General features: G+C 41.6%; 1 protein-coding gene, 1 long non-coding RNA gene and 2 other non-coding genes across 7 annotated transcripts in view; 3 read left to right on the top strand and 1 right to left on the bottom strand.

The window, feature by feature from the left end:
* Positions 1–8706, top strand: part of zmp:0000000529 (WD repeat-containing protein 20) — a 41579-nt gene extending 32873 nt beyond the window's left edge. For 2 of the 4 annotated variants that reach the window (XR_009656819.1, XM_060943367.1), the window contains 2 exons: positions 690–726; positions 810–8706. Coding sequence is in view for 2 of the 4 variants with exons in the window: in XM_060943367.1 (XP_060799350.1) it covers positions 690–695 (6 nt within the window). In the remaining 2 variants the exon portion in view is untranslated. The remainder of the gene's footprint in view (positions 1–689; positions 727–809) is intronic. The other 2 variants (XR_009656820.1, XM_060943366.1) reach the window with 1 other exon arrangement.
* A 6057-nt stretch (positions 8707–14763) lies between these two features.
* Positions 14764–15774, top strand: LOC132900170 (uncharacterized). Its single transcript, XR_009656759.1, has 3 exons — positions 14764–15336; positions 15451–15578; positions 15704–15774. It is a non-coding gene; the product is annotated as an uncharacterized LOC132900170 (long non-coding RNA).
* A 900-nt stretch (positions 15775–16674) lies between these two features.
* On the bottom strand, positions 16675–16746 carry trnaw-cca (transfer RNA tryptophan (anticodon CCA)). The gene has a single exon. It is a non-coding gene; the product is annotated as a tRNA-Trp (tRNA).
* Positions 16747–16903: 157 nt separating this feature from the next.
* Positions 16904–16975, top strand: trnaw-cca (transfer RNA tryptophan (anticodon CCA)). The gene has a single exon. It is a non-coding gene; the product is annotated as a tRNA-Trp (tRNA).
* Positions 16976–18355: the final 1380 nt, after the last annotated feature.

The raw sequence follows: 18355 nt of genomic DNA, 5'->3' as shown, positions 1-18355 counted from the left end.
GAAAGGTGATACAAGGCGGAAGTCCGCGCCGTTTTTCAGCAGTCGCGTCACATGACCAACACCAGCGAATCAGGAAGGTGGATGTCACAGTGACGTTGTCCAATGACGACGCCAGCTAGAGCTCAGCACAGCGTATCCACGTATTCTCAATGTTTACACAGCACCGGACCAGACACGATCTGGATTGAATACGTGGACCCTGGCGGATTCCCGTTTCCCGGCGTTTCCAGGCGTTTTAATGTAAACGGACAGTGCATCCGTGAAGAAAACGAGACAGATACGGTCTAATGTAAACTTGGCCTGAAACTCCCTACTAGTCGGACAGAACTGAAGAAGCCTTTCGGATGGGAAACGTCTTCAAGGATTTCAAGCATGTCCAGTTGCCTTCTTTAGCACCTATGATTGCTTCCAGTTGTTCTATGCAAAAATGGGTTGCGGTTTTGAAATTTGCAATTTAGCATGATGTGTTTGGGGAAAGTGCTAGTCAGTCTTTTGAAGAAGGTAGCAACACCTGGTCCATACATCAATTATTGTGAAAAAGCAGTTTCTTGTGTTTATTAGCATTCCATAATGAAATGGTGTGCATGGAGGTCTTATGTTGGGAATAGATAAATGCACTAATTTTACATAACAAATATGATTAAAATTTGTCTTATGACCTAAATTTGTTTTAATCTGGATTTATGCAGATATAATTGTGATATTCAAGCTGCACAAAATGACCAGGTGTGTATAGTATCTGTAAATGGAAGTGGATATATACATATGTATTTTTTTTCCTCAGTATTTTTGTCCTCTTCTTGTTGCAGCATTCTTCTCAACCATTATCAACACAAAACGGAAACTCACCCAGTGGAACGGTGGTATAGCCAACAGCAAAGCTTTTTCAGTTACCTGCACTGATGCTTCCTGTTTTCAGAGGCTTGACTTCCTGAGCTTGAGGCCTGGAGTTTTTCTGGCACAGTGTTACCACTGTTCTTACCCTGTCACATCTTCATAACCACACAAACACAAAACGCACACATGCAGCTTATCTGAAGACAAACATACAAAGACAGTGGCACCAACCATACAAATGTAGATACTCTTATCTTCCATATCAGCTTCCTACTATGTTCCTTTGATGGAAAGGAGACTAAGACATTCCTTCCATCACCCTCTTACCAAGAGGAGGGAGAAAAAAAAAAAACACTACAGATGCCACGGCCATTGTACCTTATTTATTTATTTTATCATTGAAACTGTAGTAATTTATATTGTACATATTCAGAATACTCTATAAAGGCAGAGGATTAAATGTATTGAAATAAACTCAAATAATTAATATATGAAAGTCCTATATTGTACATAGTCACAGTTGCGTTTGAATGTTTGTGAAACGTAGGGGATTTAAAGATTTAGCGTTTCTGTATGCTAGTGCTCCCTATGCTGTTGAGGCCAACCATTGGGATTTGATGAAGTAGCTGCATTCCGTTTAGCCTGAACCGAGATTTCGCCTTTTTCCTCAGACAGCTAGGGTTTCCTAACTCTTAACGAACACAATCCGAAGTAGTTCCACATTCAACATGGTCAGCACACCAAACTAAAAATGCTACTAGCTTAAATTTGGTAAAGAACTGAAGCAAAAATGAGGCACTTTTACAAGCTTTCTTGAAGCTGCTAACTCCAATGTTTTTCAATGCTGGTGGGCAAAAATCAACATTTTATCCCTTCAAGTGAATTAAACTAAGTTTTGTTAAACATTTGCCTTGTTGAACACAAGGTAATTCGCTAGCTAATGAAGCTAGCTAAACCTAAGAAAAAATACTTGTCACTGTAGTTCAGTAACATATTTAACTATTGTAGCATCTAGTAGGCAGAATTTTTCTTACCTGCTATGCCTCTTGCAATATTTTGCACAGATAACAGTTTGAGTTTTAGCCAATGAGACAAGCACAGATGGTTTTCCAGAAGGTTGAATGGCTTGAGCTAGTGAACTGGAAAACATACGAACATGTTTCTTTCCAACATTTCATAATAATTTGAGGAATGTGGCGCTAGCTTACTGTCTAGCTGATTTTAGATTAGTGTGACCGACTGTAGTGGTTTTCCTGTCATCATTCTTATAAAAGGACCGCCCCCTCCTCCCCTCGAGGAACCCCAAGCTTGAGTATTGAGAACTAACCGTCTTGATCATGCTTGTAATGTTTTTGGTTTGTAAACGTAAGGTTTAGGTAGGCTATTAATGTTTAAGGTGTTGAATAAGCTGTGTTCATTTAAAAAGGCTTTACTTAATACTTTTTATTTTAACGCATGGCAGAAACAAACTAGCCAGCTATTTCATCTTAGCATAACTGCATTCAATACCATAGCTTAGCGAGGTAGCAGACCAGCTCTGTCGGAAGGACCACCACAGTCACTGGAACAGCTGTTGCTCTAGTGATTTACAAAACTAAGATTTCCAACAATATTGTAGAGATAAACACTTAGCTTGGCCAGTAAGTTCATCTACGTTTGGATGGGATTTAACACACCATCAACTTCCCCTTTATGGCCTGTATGCCACCTAATACAACTTTATCAAGTCCCTGTTTTCACTTTGCATGGGTCAATATTGAGCGTACAGCGGGAATCCAATGATTAAACAGAAATGTGCTTGGCACTGACAGCAAGAGTAATATGGCTGAAATGGTTTGCTTGTAGTTTTATGCACTTGGTATATCCTTCAGCATGCTAACAAAGTGAAGTAATCAAGCTCCATTTGTCCACCATTTTTTGACTGAACTCCATTAGCAGACCTGCCAACACTGATGTATTTTGTGTAGGCGCTCTGTATTTTAACACAGAAGGATCACTCAAAAATATGGCAAAAGCGCAGTCGCCTCTTCCCTCCTCAGTAGAAACGCCAGATGATTCAATCAATATATGAAATGATTGTCGGTTGCATAGGTGTTTTAACTGACACACCTGAAAGCCCCGCTCCTTCCCCTATTCTCCAATTAGTAGTACTTTTGGCTGACGGTCTCTTCTTGACTCAAATTTCCCACTGGAAAGAAGCAGCACCTTTGTTCATTTATGAGCTCGATCGATGCATGTTTGATTGAGCTAACATTAGACACGTAACGAAATTTTGGTGACTGGAAAAAAGCCTTAAAATTTTGGCCAAGGACAATATTGCAACTGTGGAACCATTTCATGATTTCAACAAGGGATGTTATGGTGAAGCCTAAAGGTTAGAGAAAGGGCTTTGGGACCAAAAGGTTGCTGGTTTGATTCCCTAGACCAGCAGGAATGGCTGAAGTGCCCTTGAGCAAGGCACCTAACCCCCAACTGGATGCTCTGGGTACGTTGTACATCACTCTGAATAAAAGTGTCTGCTAAATGCCTGTAAAGTAATGCAACATTAGTGAAAACAAAATGATGCCCAGCTCTCCATCCATGAATTCTGTAGACTGCATGTTATTCCACTTCAGGTTGGCAGGTCTGCATCAGAAACGGTATCTTCTCTCATCACATAGTTTCGTTGATTTTACGCCAACTTGGTTCCTTGTTTAGCAAACTTCGCTCAGGCTAACCGTAACCAAGTGGTCCTTGAGCTGACAGCAGAAATTCAACAATGAGAACTGGGAAGGGGGGTGTTGCCTATATAGGGGGCTATATTCACTCGGAGCCCTTTTTTTTTTTTTTAATTTAAGCTATGGTAAGCTACTGAAGCAATCGATATGCTTTTTATCTGGATGTTATCATTCCTACCTGCTGTGAAAAGATGAGTTCTGTGATTTTCAAATGTGACCAGTGTTTTTAATTACATGCTTCTTAATTGTTTTTGTGGCCTTTTGAAGCTTTTTATTTTTTAAATGTCTTTCTTAATATTTGTCATACTACACCAAAAGTATCTTTCTTGGCAGGATGCATTGATTGATTTTGTTCCGTATGTTTTCATTCTGATGTTTATGTATAAACTTGAGTACAATTTTAGCAGCCAATCACAAACTTGATAATGTAACATCACCTCACTACGGCTATTTCTTTTGGATTGCTTCAGTTGGTCCGACTGCTTAGCATAAAATTTTGGTTTAACTTGCTCAGTGTAATCGTTCAGTAAGTTAAGCCTCACTCACAACCCGCTGTACAGGCGGTCTACGATAAATTTGGCAAAACCGTGCTTGAGACTTGCGCGACAGTTGCGCGTGTTCAGCGCCGTAGAAGGTCGCAGACTGCCCGTGGAGACTTTTGGTCCTGCACATGCAAATTCTACAGGTCTTGCGACAAATCAAGAACGCATACATTATGTACGGGGCCCGTACTCCTTTTGTACGCCTGAACCAAGTCAGCAGCGTGGCTAATAGGGGCTTTTTGCGATGACAGTAAGGCGCATGAGTGACGCACGGTCATTGTATGAGTGACGTGCCTCAGAAATACTACACAAGTATTCCACACTTGCTATTTGTGCGGCACGCAAGACAGAAGTGCATCTCACTTTCTACCCCTATGTGTGGTGCGCACGCGACCTGCACACGCAATCCGCACGTGACACGAGGGGCAAGACTCGGCATACAATATACACTTGTGTTCAAAATAATAGCAGTCCAACACGACTAACCAGATCAATCACTGTTTTTGGTGGAAATTATATTACTACATGGCAAATAATTTACCAGTAGGTGTAGTAGAGTCATAGAAAACCAGCAGACCCAACATTCATGATACGCATGCTCCTGAGTCTGTGTAATCGAATAATTAAGTGAAAGGGGCGTGTTCAAAATAATAGCAGTGTGGAGTTTAATTAGTGAGGTCATTCATTCTGTGAAAAAACAGATGTCAGTCAGGTGGCCCTAATTTAAGGATGAAGCCAGCACATGTTGTACATCCATTTCTCTCTGAAAACCTGAGAAACATGGGTCGTTCCAGACATTGTTCAGAAGAACAGCGTGCTTTGATTAAAACGTTGATTGGAGAGGTAAAACGTATACTGTAAAGAAGTGCAGAAAATGATGGGCTGCTCAGCTAAAATGATCTCCAGTGCTTTAAAATGGACAGCAAAGCCAGAGAGACGTGGAAGAAAACAGAAGACTACCATTCGAATGGATCGAAGAATAGCCAGAATGGCAAAGACTCAGCCAATGATCAGCTCCAGGGTGATCAAAGACGGTCTGAAGTTACCTGTGAGTACTGTGACAATTAGAAGACACCTGTGTGAAGCTAATCTATCGGCAAGAAGCTCCCGCAAAGTTCCACTGTTAAAAAAAAGACGTGCTGAAGAGGATACAATTTGCCAAAGAACACATCGACTGGCCTAAAGAGAAATGGAAAAACATTTTGTGGACTGATGAAAGTAAAATTGTTCTTTTTGGGTCCAAGAGCCACAGACAGTTTTTCAGACGACCCCCAAACACTGAATTCAAGCCACAGTATACTCTGAAGACAGTCACTACGTTTACATGCACATAGAGAGAATCGAATTTCTGCCCTTGCTCGACTGAAATCAAAGTTCAAAATGCCATGTATACACCTTAATTCGGCTGAAATTGAACCGTACTTGATTTCTTGGAATCGAGCTACACGACCTAGTTTATGCGATTTCTGCCGAGCTACTTTGTGCATGTATACCCTATCGAGCTAGTTGTCGAGCTACTTCCGGAAGTGACGAGACCACAAGCGGGAAACACAACAGCCTCGGTCGGCATGACGACAGTAGTAGCGAGCAGCAGAAGAGGTCAGGAGGAACAAACGAAGAAGAGAAAATGGCGATGTAGAGCTCTCTGAAGTGTGGGTGGAGCACAGAGGACGGCAGGACAAAGCTTCTGGTACTAATATAGGATTTTTATTGTCAGACTTTTCAGTTTAACAGCCTACTTTTATTCTTGAGAGAAAAACACACACACGCGCGCGTGCGTGTTGTGTTCTAGTCCCGGGATGAGCTGTCCCCTCTGCTCTCCCTCTGCCTCCTTAAATAGGGCGCGGTTACTGGGAAGACACACAAACACAGGTTAATTACCGTCAGGTGAAGTGATTCTGCCACTCACCTTCCCTGGCTCCGCCCTCCTGTCACAGACCGGCGCTTGACCACGCCCCCACTGCCACAGGCAAGCAGAAACGTGCACTTCTGGAGCAATGAGGAGACAGAGTTCATGCTCATTCAGCTTAAGGAGTTGAATATATTAAAATTCATGGACGGGAGAACAACGCGCAATGGAGAACATGGAACTGATAACTTTGTTTACACTCTTGAATAGCTCTTCTTCCTGACGACAACCGGAAGTGTACCAACACGATGGGGCGTGTAGCGCCACCTGTGGCTCGGGTGCACAATGCACCTCACATAATAGCCCGATTTCATTGTGTGCATGTAGGATTGGATTTCTCTGGCACCCCTGCTGGGACCTTCAGCTCGATTACCGACAGCAGCTCGATTTGGATGTGCATGTAAACGTAGTCAGTGAAGCATGGTGGTGCGAGGATCATGATATGGGGATGTTTCTCTTACTGTGGTGTTGGGCCCATTTATCGCATACCAGGGATCATGGATCAGTTTGCATATATCAAAATACTTGAGGAGGTCATGTTGCCTTATGCTGAAGAGGAAATGCCTTTGAAATGGGTGTTTCAACAAGACAACGACCCCAAACACACCAGTAAGTGAGCAGCATCAGGGTTCAAGACCAACAAAATGAAAGTTATGGAGTGGCCAGCCCAATCCCCGGACCTTAATCCGATAGAAAACTTGTGGGGTGACATCAAAAATGCTGTTTCTGAGGCAAAACCAAGAAATGCAGAGGAATTGTGGAATGTTGTCAAATCATCCCGGGCTGGAATACCTGTTCACAGGTGCCAGAAGTTCTTAGAAACCGTGGTTATACAACTAAACATTAGTTTAGTGATTCACAGGAATACTAAATCCTTAAGATTTTTTCAGTTTATACAGTAAATATTTGGAGTTTGTAATGAAAAATGCAGACACTGCTATTTTTTTTGAACAGCCCAATGTTCATTTTTCTTCATTTTCTGTAAAGTAATTAAAACATTGATACATTTTTCTTCATGTTTTGATGTAGAATATAATGTGCAGTGTTCCCAATGCATTAAAATAAAAACTATTATAAGGATTATTTTGAACACAACTGTATATATTGGGGAGGAACCAAGGAACCGATCATGTAGCGTGTAGCATTGTAGAAAGGAAGAAGACCACCTCATTTGCTGTTTTTATTTGAGTATATGTTAATTTACCATACAAACGTCAAATAATAAAACATGAGTATAAGGGAATAATGCATTTTATTACATTTGTAAAAAATCCCAACTAAATAGCCCAACAGTTTGAGCACTGAAACACACTTTGACTCCGAGCTGCTGTCCTGCTCCTGCTGAGTATCGGCATGGGGTGTCAGGATGTCCTTATCCTTATCCCTGAGCATGGCATAAGGGCCTGAAAGCGATGATGGGATTGCGATGTCCTCACTTCTGGGCGTCGTTAGCTGAAACACATAAAAATCAGCGTATATAATATTAATGACATAAGCATATAGATACTGAAATGAATGTTTAAAGCGTGTGTATTTACCTGTGAAAATCCCTCTGGCGGGGTGCTGTGCCTTCTGCCGGCTTGAAGGCAAACTTCTCCCTGTCCGTGCAGGGCTCGCCGGTGCTGCTACCATCCTCATCAAATTCTTCCTCCTCCTCTGCTGTTTCAGGCTGGGTTATTTCACTTTTGCTCGCTTCTTCTTGGGTCCCATTTTCTAAACTTTAAACTGAAATTTTTTAAAATTTTTCCCACAAAATATCCAATGTTCTTCAGTTGAAAGACCGATGCAGAATGCTGCAGACATGCTGGTTTTATACCCACTCCTGGCTTGCGTCACACGCAAGTTATGAGTGATTGTAACGTGCTGATCACATGCATCACACACACTTCACAAGTGCGGCCCGAACTCGTAGCGCAGGAAACTAGTAAAATGCAAGTCTCACATACACTCACTGACCACACACTGATCACGTTTGTCAGACATACACTTTCCACGGGCTAACGGCGCAATTTTTTCCCATACTCTGAGGAAGTCAGGTGTGCAACCTGTACTTGACAAGTACTTTGCCCGTACTCCTCCCCCAAACTTTACCCCGGGTTCACCGTGACCCTGCGGCATGCCTGCAAGCTACCAAACCCTGCGACCTGTGCGTCTCAAACACTTGGGGCGGGTTGTGAGTGAGGCTTTAGCTAGCCACTCAAATCCAGCACCGTTGTAATGAAGCTACTGTAGCTAGGTACTGTGCATATCCACACTAGCTAGTGTTAGGCTAGCTGTTTTACTGTGCTATTAAAATGATTTAGCCAGGATTTCTAGCTAGCTTACTATCAACAGGATAAAGCTTTTTATATTGTATAATTAAAACCAGTATTTTATGTTGAGCAGCAAGTTACGAGGAAGTAAGTGGTGATGTCGCATGAAGTTTGGACTACGATTCTCGCTCATGTATTCTTAGTATTTCAACCACAACAATGCCTCAATGCCTCTGTACACTGAAAAACTCTTGCAGGAGATGGCCCATTCTTTAACGTCGCTTATCATTCAACGCGACTTCCATAAGCATGTGAATTTTTTTTTTTTTAAATTTCCGAGTATGTGTGCATTTAACATGGTTACACAGTAATGCCTGAGATTAACAAAATGGCAATCAACATCACAATATCAAGTTTGTATATGGAGATCTGTTATTAAAACTCTTAAATCCTGTGTCTCCTGTGTTAATCTTTGCTTTGGTGTAGTCCTGAGTGATGGCCAGCAAGCGCAGGATTGTAAATGACTTGACTCTGATGCTAGCAGATAACTTGAAATAATGTTACAGCAGTGAACATGAAGTCATTTTAACTAGCTGTAAGTAACGTAGCCCATCTTCTCTTCAGCAGTCCATCATTTTCGATGTTAAGTGTGGTTTTGGGAGTTTATTTTGGCAAGTGTGTTTGTAGGCTGCAAGGCATTCCAAAAACTCCTCACAACACACCTTACACACAAAAAAAATAAGACAGACAGGGTCATGCTCCCACTGACAACCAATCTGGACCTCCAAACCCAGACTCAAGTGGAGCACATAAGTGCAACAGGCTTGATGGATAGGGAAGTTGCCCCGCAGTGACAACTAACTAATGTGATGGTGCCTTCACCATCCGTCCCGTGGCACGCCACTGAGGTAGCTGTACCAATAGACCCCAATGGACTAATCTGCCACAGACCACCATCAAGATGCCCTGCCCAGGATGCACATAGCCTGTAAATGAAGTTAATGTAATATCTCATCTCATTATCTCTAGCCGCTTTATCCTTCTACAGGGTCGCAGGCAAGCTGGAGCCTATCCCAGCTGACTACGGGCGAAAGGCGGGGTACACCCTGGACAAGTCGTCAGGTCATCACAGGGCTGACACATAGACATAGACAACCATTCACACTCACATTCACACCTACGCTCAATTTAGAGTCACCAGTTAACCTAACCTGCCTGTCTTTGGACTGTGGGGGAAACCAGAGCACCCAGAGGAAACCCACGCGGACACGGGGAGAACATGCAAACTCCGCACAGAAAGGCCCTCGCTGGCCACGGGGCTCGAACCCAGGACCTTCTTGCTGTGAGGCGACAGCGCTAACCACTACACCACCGTGCTGCCCAGTTAATCTCATCTCATCTCATTATCTCTAGCCGCTTTATCCTTCTACAGGGTCGCAGGCAAGCTGGAGCCTATCCCAGCTGACTACGGGCGAAAGGCGGGGTACACCCTGGACAAGTCGCCAGGTCATCACAGGGCTGACACATAGACACAGACAACCATTCACACTCACATTCACACCTGTGGTCAATTTAGAGTCACCAGTTAACCTAACCTGCATGTCTTTGGACTGTGGGGGAAACCGGAGCACCCGGAGGAAACCCACGCGGACACGGGGAGAACATGCAAACTCCACACAGAAAGGCCCTCGCCGGCCCCGGGGCTCGAACCCAGGACCTTCTTGCTGTGAGGCGACAGCGCTAACCACTACACCACCGTGCCGCCCCCTGCCCAGTTAATGTAATATAAAATATGAAATTAATTTATTCCACTTTTTTTCCCCAAAAAAAAATACTAATGTGTTATCCACAACAAGAAGCAAAATTCATCTATATTTTCGCCTCACCTAACATGACCGAGCATACATTTGTCAGCAAGTATTAAATGTAGTTTCTTATAGTGATGTATTCTTGGAATATTTTCTCAGCCTTAAAATATTCTAGCTATTAGCTAACTTGCATTTAGCTGGAGCTAAAATAGTCAGTAAATCCAAGTTGTGTTAATGACAATGGTATGACTTCATATTTATTGAGAGGGCATACCGTGTACATTTAAAGGATATGGGACATGGATTTTTTTCTGGGCATAATTATGTATAAAGGACATAAGAAATGCCATCTAAATTACTGCAGGGCGTCGAAAATGTGAAAATCATCACATTATTCAAGTTTTTTATACATCAGCGTAAAACAAGGATTCGTTAATGAGCTAGGTGGTCACGTGACCCGTGACGTAACAAAAACTTTCCAAGGAGCCAGCGCTTGGGAATCTAATGTAAACAGGTTACCGAAATGGACACCATCGACAGTGACATTCCCGATGTTTCACAGAGATGTGAAGTTAGACCCTATCAATTCGAACCGATAGCTGGAAATTCACATGAACATGGATCTTGTCTTTACTCTGACGGGTCAGATGATTCTGAGAGTGAGAGTTCATTCAATCCCCATGAAACTGAAAGCGGTCGGCTCGATAACACTTCCTGGTAAGTTAAAAACAATTCTGCTCAAAGGCTAATGATCTGTTGAAAGAAGTATTATTTTTGTATCATACATTGAAAGTTCATCATAGATCTAGCTAAAGTCCGTTGCAAGCTAGTTTTTTTTTTGCTGATATTTTTCGAGATTGATTGAGATACAATGCTTCCAGAGTCCGAGATGAAAACATTCAAAATGGCGAAACGAGTCAGAATTATGATAATCAATAATTGATACACCCAAAATTATAATACTAATCCTTACCTCGGCTTTCAGTCGCTTAGCGAATGCACCTCGACATTTTTCCGCATGAGGCCCATGGTAAAACCACACTTCCAGGAGGGGCTGCCGTCTGCCTCCCAAGCCGGCCGAGAGCGCTCCTCGTCGGGCATGGCCAGGCGGGCGAATGCCCTGGTTCGTCCGCCCTGTCTAAAAAATAATGGTACAACTCCGAGTGAAGGTAAATTTGGCTTGGCAATTAATTTCGTTCAGTACCTGAGTATTAAAGTTGAAAGAATCCTCTGTGAAATGGTCCGAACACAGTTTGTGGGAAACAGTAGGTGCAAAGTTTTTTCTACGGCAGTAGTGAGCCCACACTTTCCTCAGCTTCGGGTCCTTGGGGAATGCAAAAAAAACTTACTCCAGGGCATTTCCCATTGGAATTATTGCAACCATAAGCAGCACAATACACCATGATGTCCAATGTATGATGTCCAATGTACTTTAAAGACTATAAAAATAATTTTCTTGTCATCCACTTCTCCATTCATCTACCCGCTTGTGCTGTGCCCGAAAGTTTTTGTGACGTATGATCACGTGACAGCGGCTCTTCCGGTTGTAGAAAATGCATATCGGAAGTCGAGCAGAAATGCCATATAATCATCACGAATATAACGATTTTGCTGAATTTAATAGATGATTTTGTATTTGTTGATGCAATTAATTCATATTTTTAATGGAAAGAAACTGATATAGCGTGCATTTATGTTTCATGTCCCATATCCTTTAAGTCCATCAATAAGATTGTGGTAGCTTCCTCTACATCGGTGTTTCTCAACCACTGGGCCGCAAAGCACCATCTAGTGGGCCGTGAATTTTGTTTTCAAGCTTGAAGCCAAATACTCTAACTAGTTCAGGCTGTCGTAGTGTCCCAAATCTGGTAGCTGGTTTGCCAAAAACTTTTCAAATGGAATGAATACATTTGTGGGTAAATTAAGAACAACAATCCTTGATTTTTGTCACATTCCTCTTCTACATTTAGCCCACATGCGTGCGCACACACAGAGAGAGAGAGAGCGTGCATGCAGTGGGCAAAATAAACACATTTGTGGGTAAATTATATAGACCTGTGATGTCTACTGGAAGAGAAGAGCAGGGTGGATTGAGAATCGAGTAGCTGTGGTGTGTTTATACTCGATACTAAAACTTGTAGCATCCTAGCAACCATCGCAAAGATGCGTACAAAGCCCAGAAATTCTTCCTTACCTGGGCATAAACAATGCAGAATTTATCTTGTAGTGTCCTGATCCCAAGATCTTTAACTCTGCCATGTATAAAAAGTTGTACGCCTCCAAGCTCTTCCAGGTTTTTTCTGTGTCCCCATGTAGAACGATGTCTGCAGCACCAGGTAGTATGAGATGTCAGGGAACTCAACAGATGGATAATTTTCCAACTCATAATGAATGAATGAATTTATTTAAACATGATAAGTTGATCGGTGGTGGTGTAGTGGTTAGCATTGTTGCCTCACAGCAAGAAGGTCCTGGGTTCAAGCCCAGCAGCCGGCGAGGGCCTTTCTGTGTGGAGTTTGCATGTTCTCCCCGTGTCTGCGTGGGTTTTCTCTGGGTGCTCCGGTTTCCCCCACAGTCCAAAGACATGCAGGTTAAGTTAATGGGTGGCTCTAAATTGACTGTAGGTGTGAATGGTTGTTTGTCTCTACCAGTAGGTGTCAGCCCTGCGATGACCTGGTGACTTGTCCAGGGTGTACCCTGCCTCTCACCCATAGTCAGCTAGGATAGACTCCAGCTTGCCTGCGACCCTGAACAGGATAAGCGGCTAGAGATAATGGATGGGAAGTTGATCAGCAGAGCTGGTGGGGTTGTGCATGTACCGATACAAATATAAAAAGCTAAAAATATGCACAATCTTTTAAAAACCTTAATCTGTTAATTATTTTCACATTAAGTTAATTAATAGTATGCATAATTATTGTCTTTGTATTTAGTTATGGATACAATATGATCAAAATTTATGCTACAGTCAAATTTAGCCAGTAAATTTTTCTTTCAAAGGAAAAATCCTTCTTTGTTAGCGTGTAAGGATCTAATCCCATTGAGTGGCTTCTATATCCACTTCTTTTGAGTGTACTTCTTGGTTTTAATAAATTGCTTGTTTGCTGTACACAAACGTGGCAATAAGTTCTTGTGTTAATGGACCAGACTCCACTTTTGGATCATTAATCCCTTTTGACTGAGAATGCCCTGCATGCATGGTTTTATGTTGGCTTCTGGCACATTCATACAGTTTTAAATACAATACCTACAATTAAAAAGAGTTTGTTTTTATTGCATTTATTTAATTCCTGGGCTCCCATATTTAACAGGGAGTGATGTTGCATCCCATTAATACACTTTATAATAGATTATTAGATTCTAATAGAATAGATGAGCCAAAATAATTGGGGATCTTTTTTAATGGGCCTCGACTTGTTACAAGTATGAATAGGTGGGCCTTAAAGTAGAAAAGGTTGACAACCCCTGGTCTACATAATTAATTCCAGCTCATTCAACTGTTACCAGAAAAGCTAATTCAGAAAACACTATGTTCACACTAGCAAGCAGCAACTACAACAAACTTATAAGCATGGTTTAATCTTATCTTGTCATATGATCTCTTATTAAATGTTTATTAAAGAGACATTATAAATAAAAATAAAGCTTGGAGGGAAGTAGTAGGGTTAGTGTATACAGCTAGGACATGCTTTGCTAATCTGTCAGTGAAGTTAGAACACAGTCTAGCACAAGGCATTAACCAGACAGCCAGTTTTCACACTAATTGGTAAGTTATTTAATTTGTATTTAACTAGTTAGCTTTTAAAGATAGCTTTATCTTTATATATATATATTGCTCTTCAGAACATAGAAAATGCTGAATAGGCCACGCCCACAAGCAAACAAGTGACATTTCACTTGGTATTCTGAATGTCGGGTTAACGTGTCAGATTAGATACGATACCTTTGTTACTGTACAGTTACAAGCGGATATCATGAGATCAGACATGAATTTACTGTTCAGTTAAAGCTGTACTGCCTTTCAGATTTTTCAAATGTAGGTCATAAAAAGAATTTTCCCCGACACCCAATTATTTTTGTTTAGTGGATCAAAACCTACTGAATTTGAATCACAGACTTCCAATTTTATTAGGTTTTTTTTAATAGAACAATTAATGAATTTAGGGCCACATGGCCCTAAATTCCCTGCTATTTTTTCCCGCTTCACCATGACCCAATTCAAGATACTACGTCATGCATCACGTGGTGGGCTTTCCCTGTTCGTGCAAGGCATTGTGGGATACAAATTTGAAACAAGAGAGAAAAATGGAGGATGTGAGTGTGTGAATGAAACGTGAAAGACCGACTACAGTAACGGAAAGTGAGAAGAAAAGACGTTATGTTGTGAAGGAAAGGAAATGCAGGACCAAACTAATAAATATCGGCAGTCAGCGAGCTGTTTGTTTAGAGACAGGATGATGGAACTGTCAGTGCATGATCAAAGGTAAACCTGTAGATGGCAGTAATGCAACACTGGATGCCAGCTGCCATAAAACCTAAAAGAAGAAGGAAAAGAAGAAGAAGGTAAACCTGCGCATGCGCACACGGACTTCCTCTGTCTGCTTGACTGCACAAAGCAAGTGTTTTCATGCACATTATTTGCTAGGGAATCCCCTCAAATTAAATAACTTCCCAGCCACGGAATGGCCTGCCCAGATAGCAAATGATGTTATTTCAATGTTGATATTTGGTCAAGATGGTTGATTTACAGTTATAGTTGAACACTGATGGTGGATCAACCATTAATCAACCACTGATAAAATAAAAAGTTTAAAAAATGTGTTCGAATCAATGTAATGGTTGAAGGAAACATTTGATCAATGTTGAATATATGTTGATTTTGTCATCATCATACATTGCACCACTGGACGGGAGCCTGGGGTGCACTCTGGGTGAGACCATTTTGTGGGAGGGGGGTTTCCTATATTTCATTGAATTTCATTTATTTAATTTAGAATTTTAATAGAGCACAAGGAACTATGAAGAATAGATTATTATTTATGGTTATGTGCAAATCTTGTGTGTGCAACATGTAAGGAAAAAACGAACAGAAAAACTTCTCCGTTTTCTACCGTACCGGCCGCTATTTGGAATGGTCCAAGTAACCGTCTCTCAGAAGAACTTTCAGAAGAGCTCGAGCTCCGTTGACGACGAGACTTGCGACCATAGACTGTCCGTGCTTGCGACTGAAGAAATTTGCTTCAACAACACTGGCCAGTTCTCCTCTTTGTGGTAAGTGTGGTTAAAAATAGTGGTTAAGTGTATACGCTTTGTAGTAGTGAAATGGTAGCTATAAAAGCCCTCTGTGACAATTAACCTGACCTGTATTATCATGATTTTCATAAGGTGAGGCAGGTCTGCTATGCTAGAAATGGCTAGGACCGGCGGCTTACCCAGCAGGCCTTCAGCGAATTGGTGAAAAATTGGCGTCGGTACGCCCCTTAGCGTGTCGGGGGAAAGAAAAGGAACTAGATGTAAGTGAACTTGATATTCCTAAATTGCTGTTTTGTAAAAGTAAGAGGTGATTTGTAGTATTTGTTGTCTGCAAAACGTTCTATCATGAGCACTGACATAAATGTTGCCTCTGCTTCTCCCACAGCCTCCACTTCAGGATTGAAGTCTTTTTTTTTTCTGTTGTTACTGACACAATAAAACAACAATAACAAACAATCCCTCTTCTGTTATTTCATTCAGTAATTGACAAATATGTATGTATGAATGTATGTGGTTGTATGCAGTGTTTGATCTGTCTGTGTAGGCTGATAGACACCCATGAAGTAACTCTGAATGAATAATAAAAGTAATTATACTCTATTAGCATATGTACCTTTTAGATAATGGTCAAACAGAGATCGATTCAGTGTCATGACATGTCGATTTCCATTTAGATGATGGTTGAATCACCATTGATTCAGTATATTATTTCAACATGAAATCAACAGAAATTTAAATGTAAGTTTCTATTTAGATGATGGTTGAATCACTATTGATTCAATGCTGATAGGGTTGAAAATTCAACGTTGATTCAACCCAAATTCAAGGGGACACTTTCAATATCATTTCAACATTATTTCAATGTTTTCTGCCAAACGCTATTTCAATGTTGATTCAACTGATTTTTGCTATCTGGGTGGTTTTCTTTTTTTTTTTTTTAGATATTGCAGAAATGACCAAATTTTAGAGGGAACTAAATTTCACAGATTTTATGAAATCGAAAGGCCGTCTAGCTTGAAACATACTGATTAATTTGTGTGCAACCACGTGACAAAAATAGTGTGGCGTATGCACCCGCCGCCATGTTGGATGATGTACAAATCCAGAATGCAAGGATATGTACAAAAGTAGTTCTAGGTTGTTGTTTATCATCCAACATGGCGGACTTCAGGTTTGGAAAATAAGCGTGATGTCACTGGCACACGAAGAATTGATTCAGAAACCAAAATGATGGAGAAAAGAATCAAACGAATTGGGCAAATGCTGTGGATTTTTAAATATACTCATCATGAATCTGATAGAAATAAAAGACTCAACTCCAAAATCTGATAGAAATAAAAGACTCAACTCCAAGCCTGACCTCGACGTGATTTGAACACGCAGCCTTCTGATCTGGAGTCAGACGCGCTACCGTTGCGCCACGAGGTCCTGTATAGAAACGGCTGATCGTGTCATTTATATACTTAATTATGTCCTATCATGTAACCAAACAATGATCATTTAATTGAAGGTTTTCAGTCACTTGCGCCCTTGTAGTCAGATATTTATGTTTTGTAGAAGCTTATCGGAGCTCTCTCCCTCAGGAGACCTCGTAGCGCAACGGTAGCGCGTCTGACTCCAGATCAGAAGGTTGCGTGTTCAAATCACGTCGGGGTCAAACTATTTTATTATTTTTTTTAAGATTTGGATGTTCGGATATTTGTTAGACTTTGTTCAATTAATTTTGTATCTCAGAACTCATCATGGGGCGGCACAGTGGTGTAGTGGTTAGCGCCATCGCCTCACAGCAAGAAGGTCCGGGTTTGAGCCCTGTAGCTGGCGAGGGCCTTTCTGTGTGGAGTTTGCATGTTCTCCCCGTGTCCGCGTGGGTTTCCTCCGGGTGCTCCGGTTTCCCCCACAGTCCCAAGACATGCAGGTTAGGTTAACTGGTGACTCTAAATTGACCGTAGGTGTGAATGTGAGTGTGAATGGTTGTCTGTGTCTATGTGTCAGCCCTGTGATGACCTGGCGACTTGTCCAGGGTGTACCCCGCCTTTCGCCCGTAGTCAGCTGGGATAGGCTCCAGCTTGCCTGCGACCCTGTAGAACAGGATAAAGCGGCTACAGATAATGAGATGAGATGGGAACTCATCATAATATTTGTTTCAACATTGTTTGAAACAAATATTGCTCGTGCCAGACTTCATCCCCAAACCAACAAAAACAAATAAACGCCTCATGTTTTGACCTCAACATTAACTAGAGTACATTTTATCAGCAGGCTATCAGTGTACAAAGGTGTTTTCTGGTGCCACTTGACAGGCACAGTAGAAACTGAATTCTGATGCAATCTGGCCGGCCCAGCATGTTTTGCGTTACTCATTAATAACCCAGTTTAGGACACCCAAATTTTTTCTGATTTGTATTAGATTTGTACAGATAAAACTTGAGCCTTAGGAAGGCTGGAATATACATATACTGGTAAATGCCAGTTAAACAGTGTTTCTTGCTTCCCAATAGCTTTCCAAACTTGACTGTATCTGAGTCACTGTGTCAACATGATTCGATCCATCCCAATGTGGGAATGACGTTATTAATGGAACTCAGTTTAAATGTCTGCTCCGTGCTGCAGTATAATGGTTAATTCTTGGAAGACTAGTTTAACCTGTAGTTGAATGAGATTCATAAAATGATAAACATCTCAACATCTCACAGACGTAAGATGTAGTTATTTTTAAATCAATGTTTTGTGTCAAATTTTTGATTTCTTTAGTAAGTATCTGTGTAATAAGCAGAATAATGTACAGTGAGGGGTGGCATGGTGGTGTAGTGGTTAGCGCTGTCGCCTCACAGCAAGAAGGTCCAGGTTTGAGCCCCGTGGCCAACGAGGGCCTTTCTGTGTGAAGTTTGCATGTTGCCCGCATGGGGGTGCTCCGGTTTCCCCCACAGTCCAAAGACATGCAGGTTAGGTTAACTGGTGACTCTAAAGTGAGTGTGAATGGTTGTCTATGTGTCAGCCCTGTGATGACCTGGTGACTTGTCCAGGGTGTACCTTGCCT

This window comes from Neoarius graeffei, chromosome 16 (assembly GCF_027579695.1).
Source record: "Neoarius graeffei isolate fNeoGra1 chromosome 16, fNeoGra1.pri, whole genome shotgun sequence".
Lineage (NCBI taxonomy): Eukaryota > Metazoa > Chordata > Actinopteri > Siluriformes > Ariidae > Neoarius > Neoarius graeffei.
This window is presented reverse-complemented; position numbering and strand designations above follow the sequence as displayed.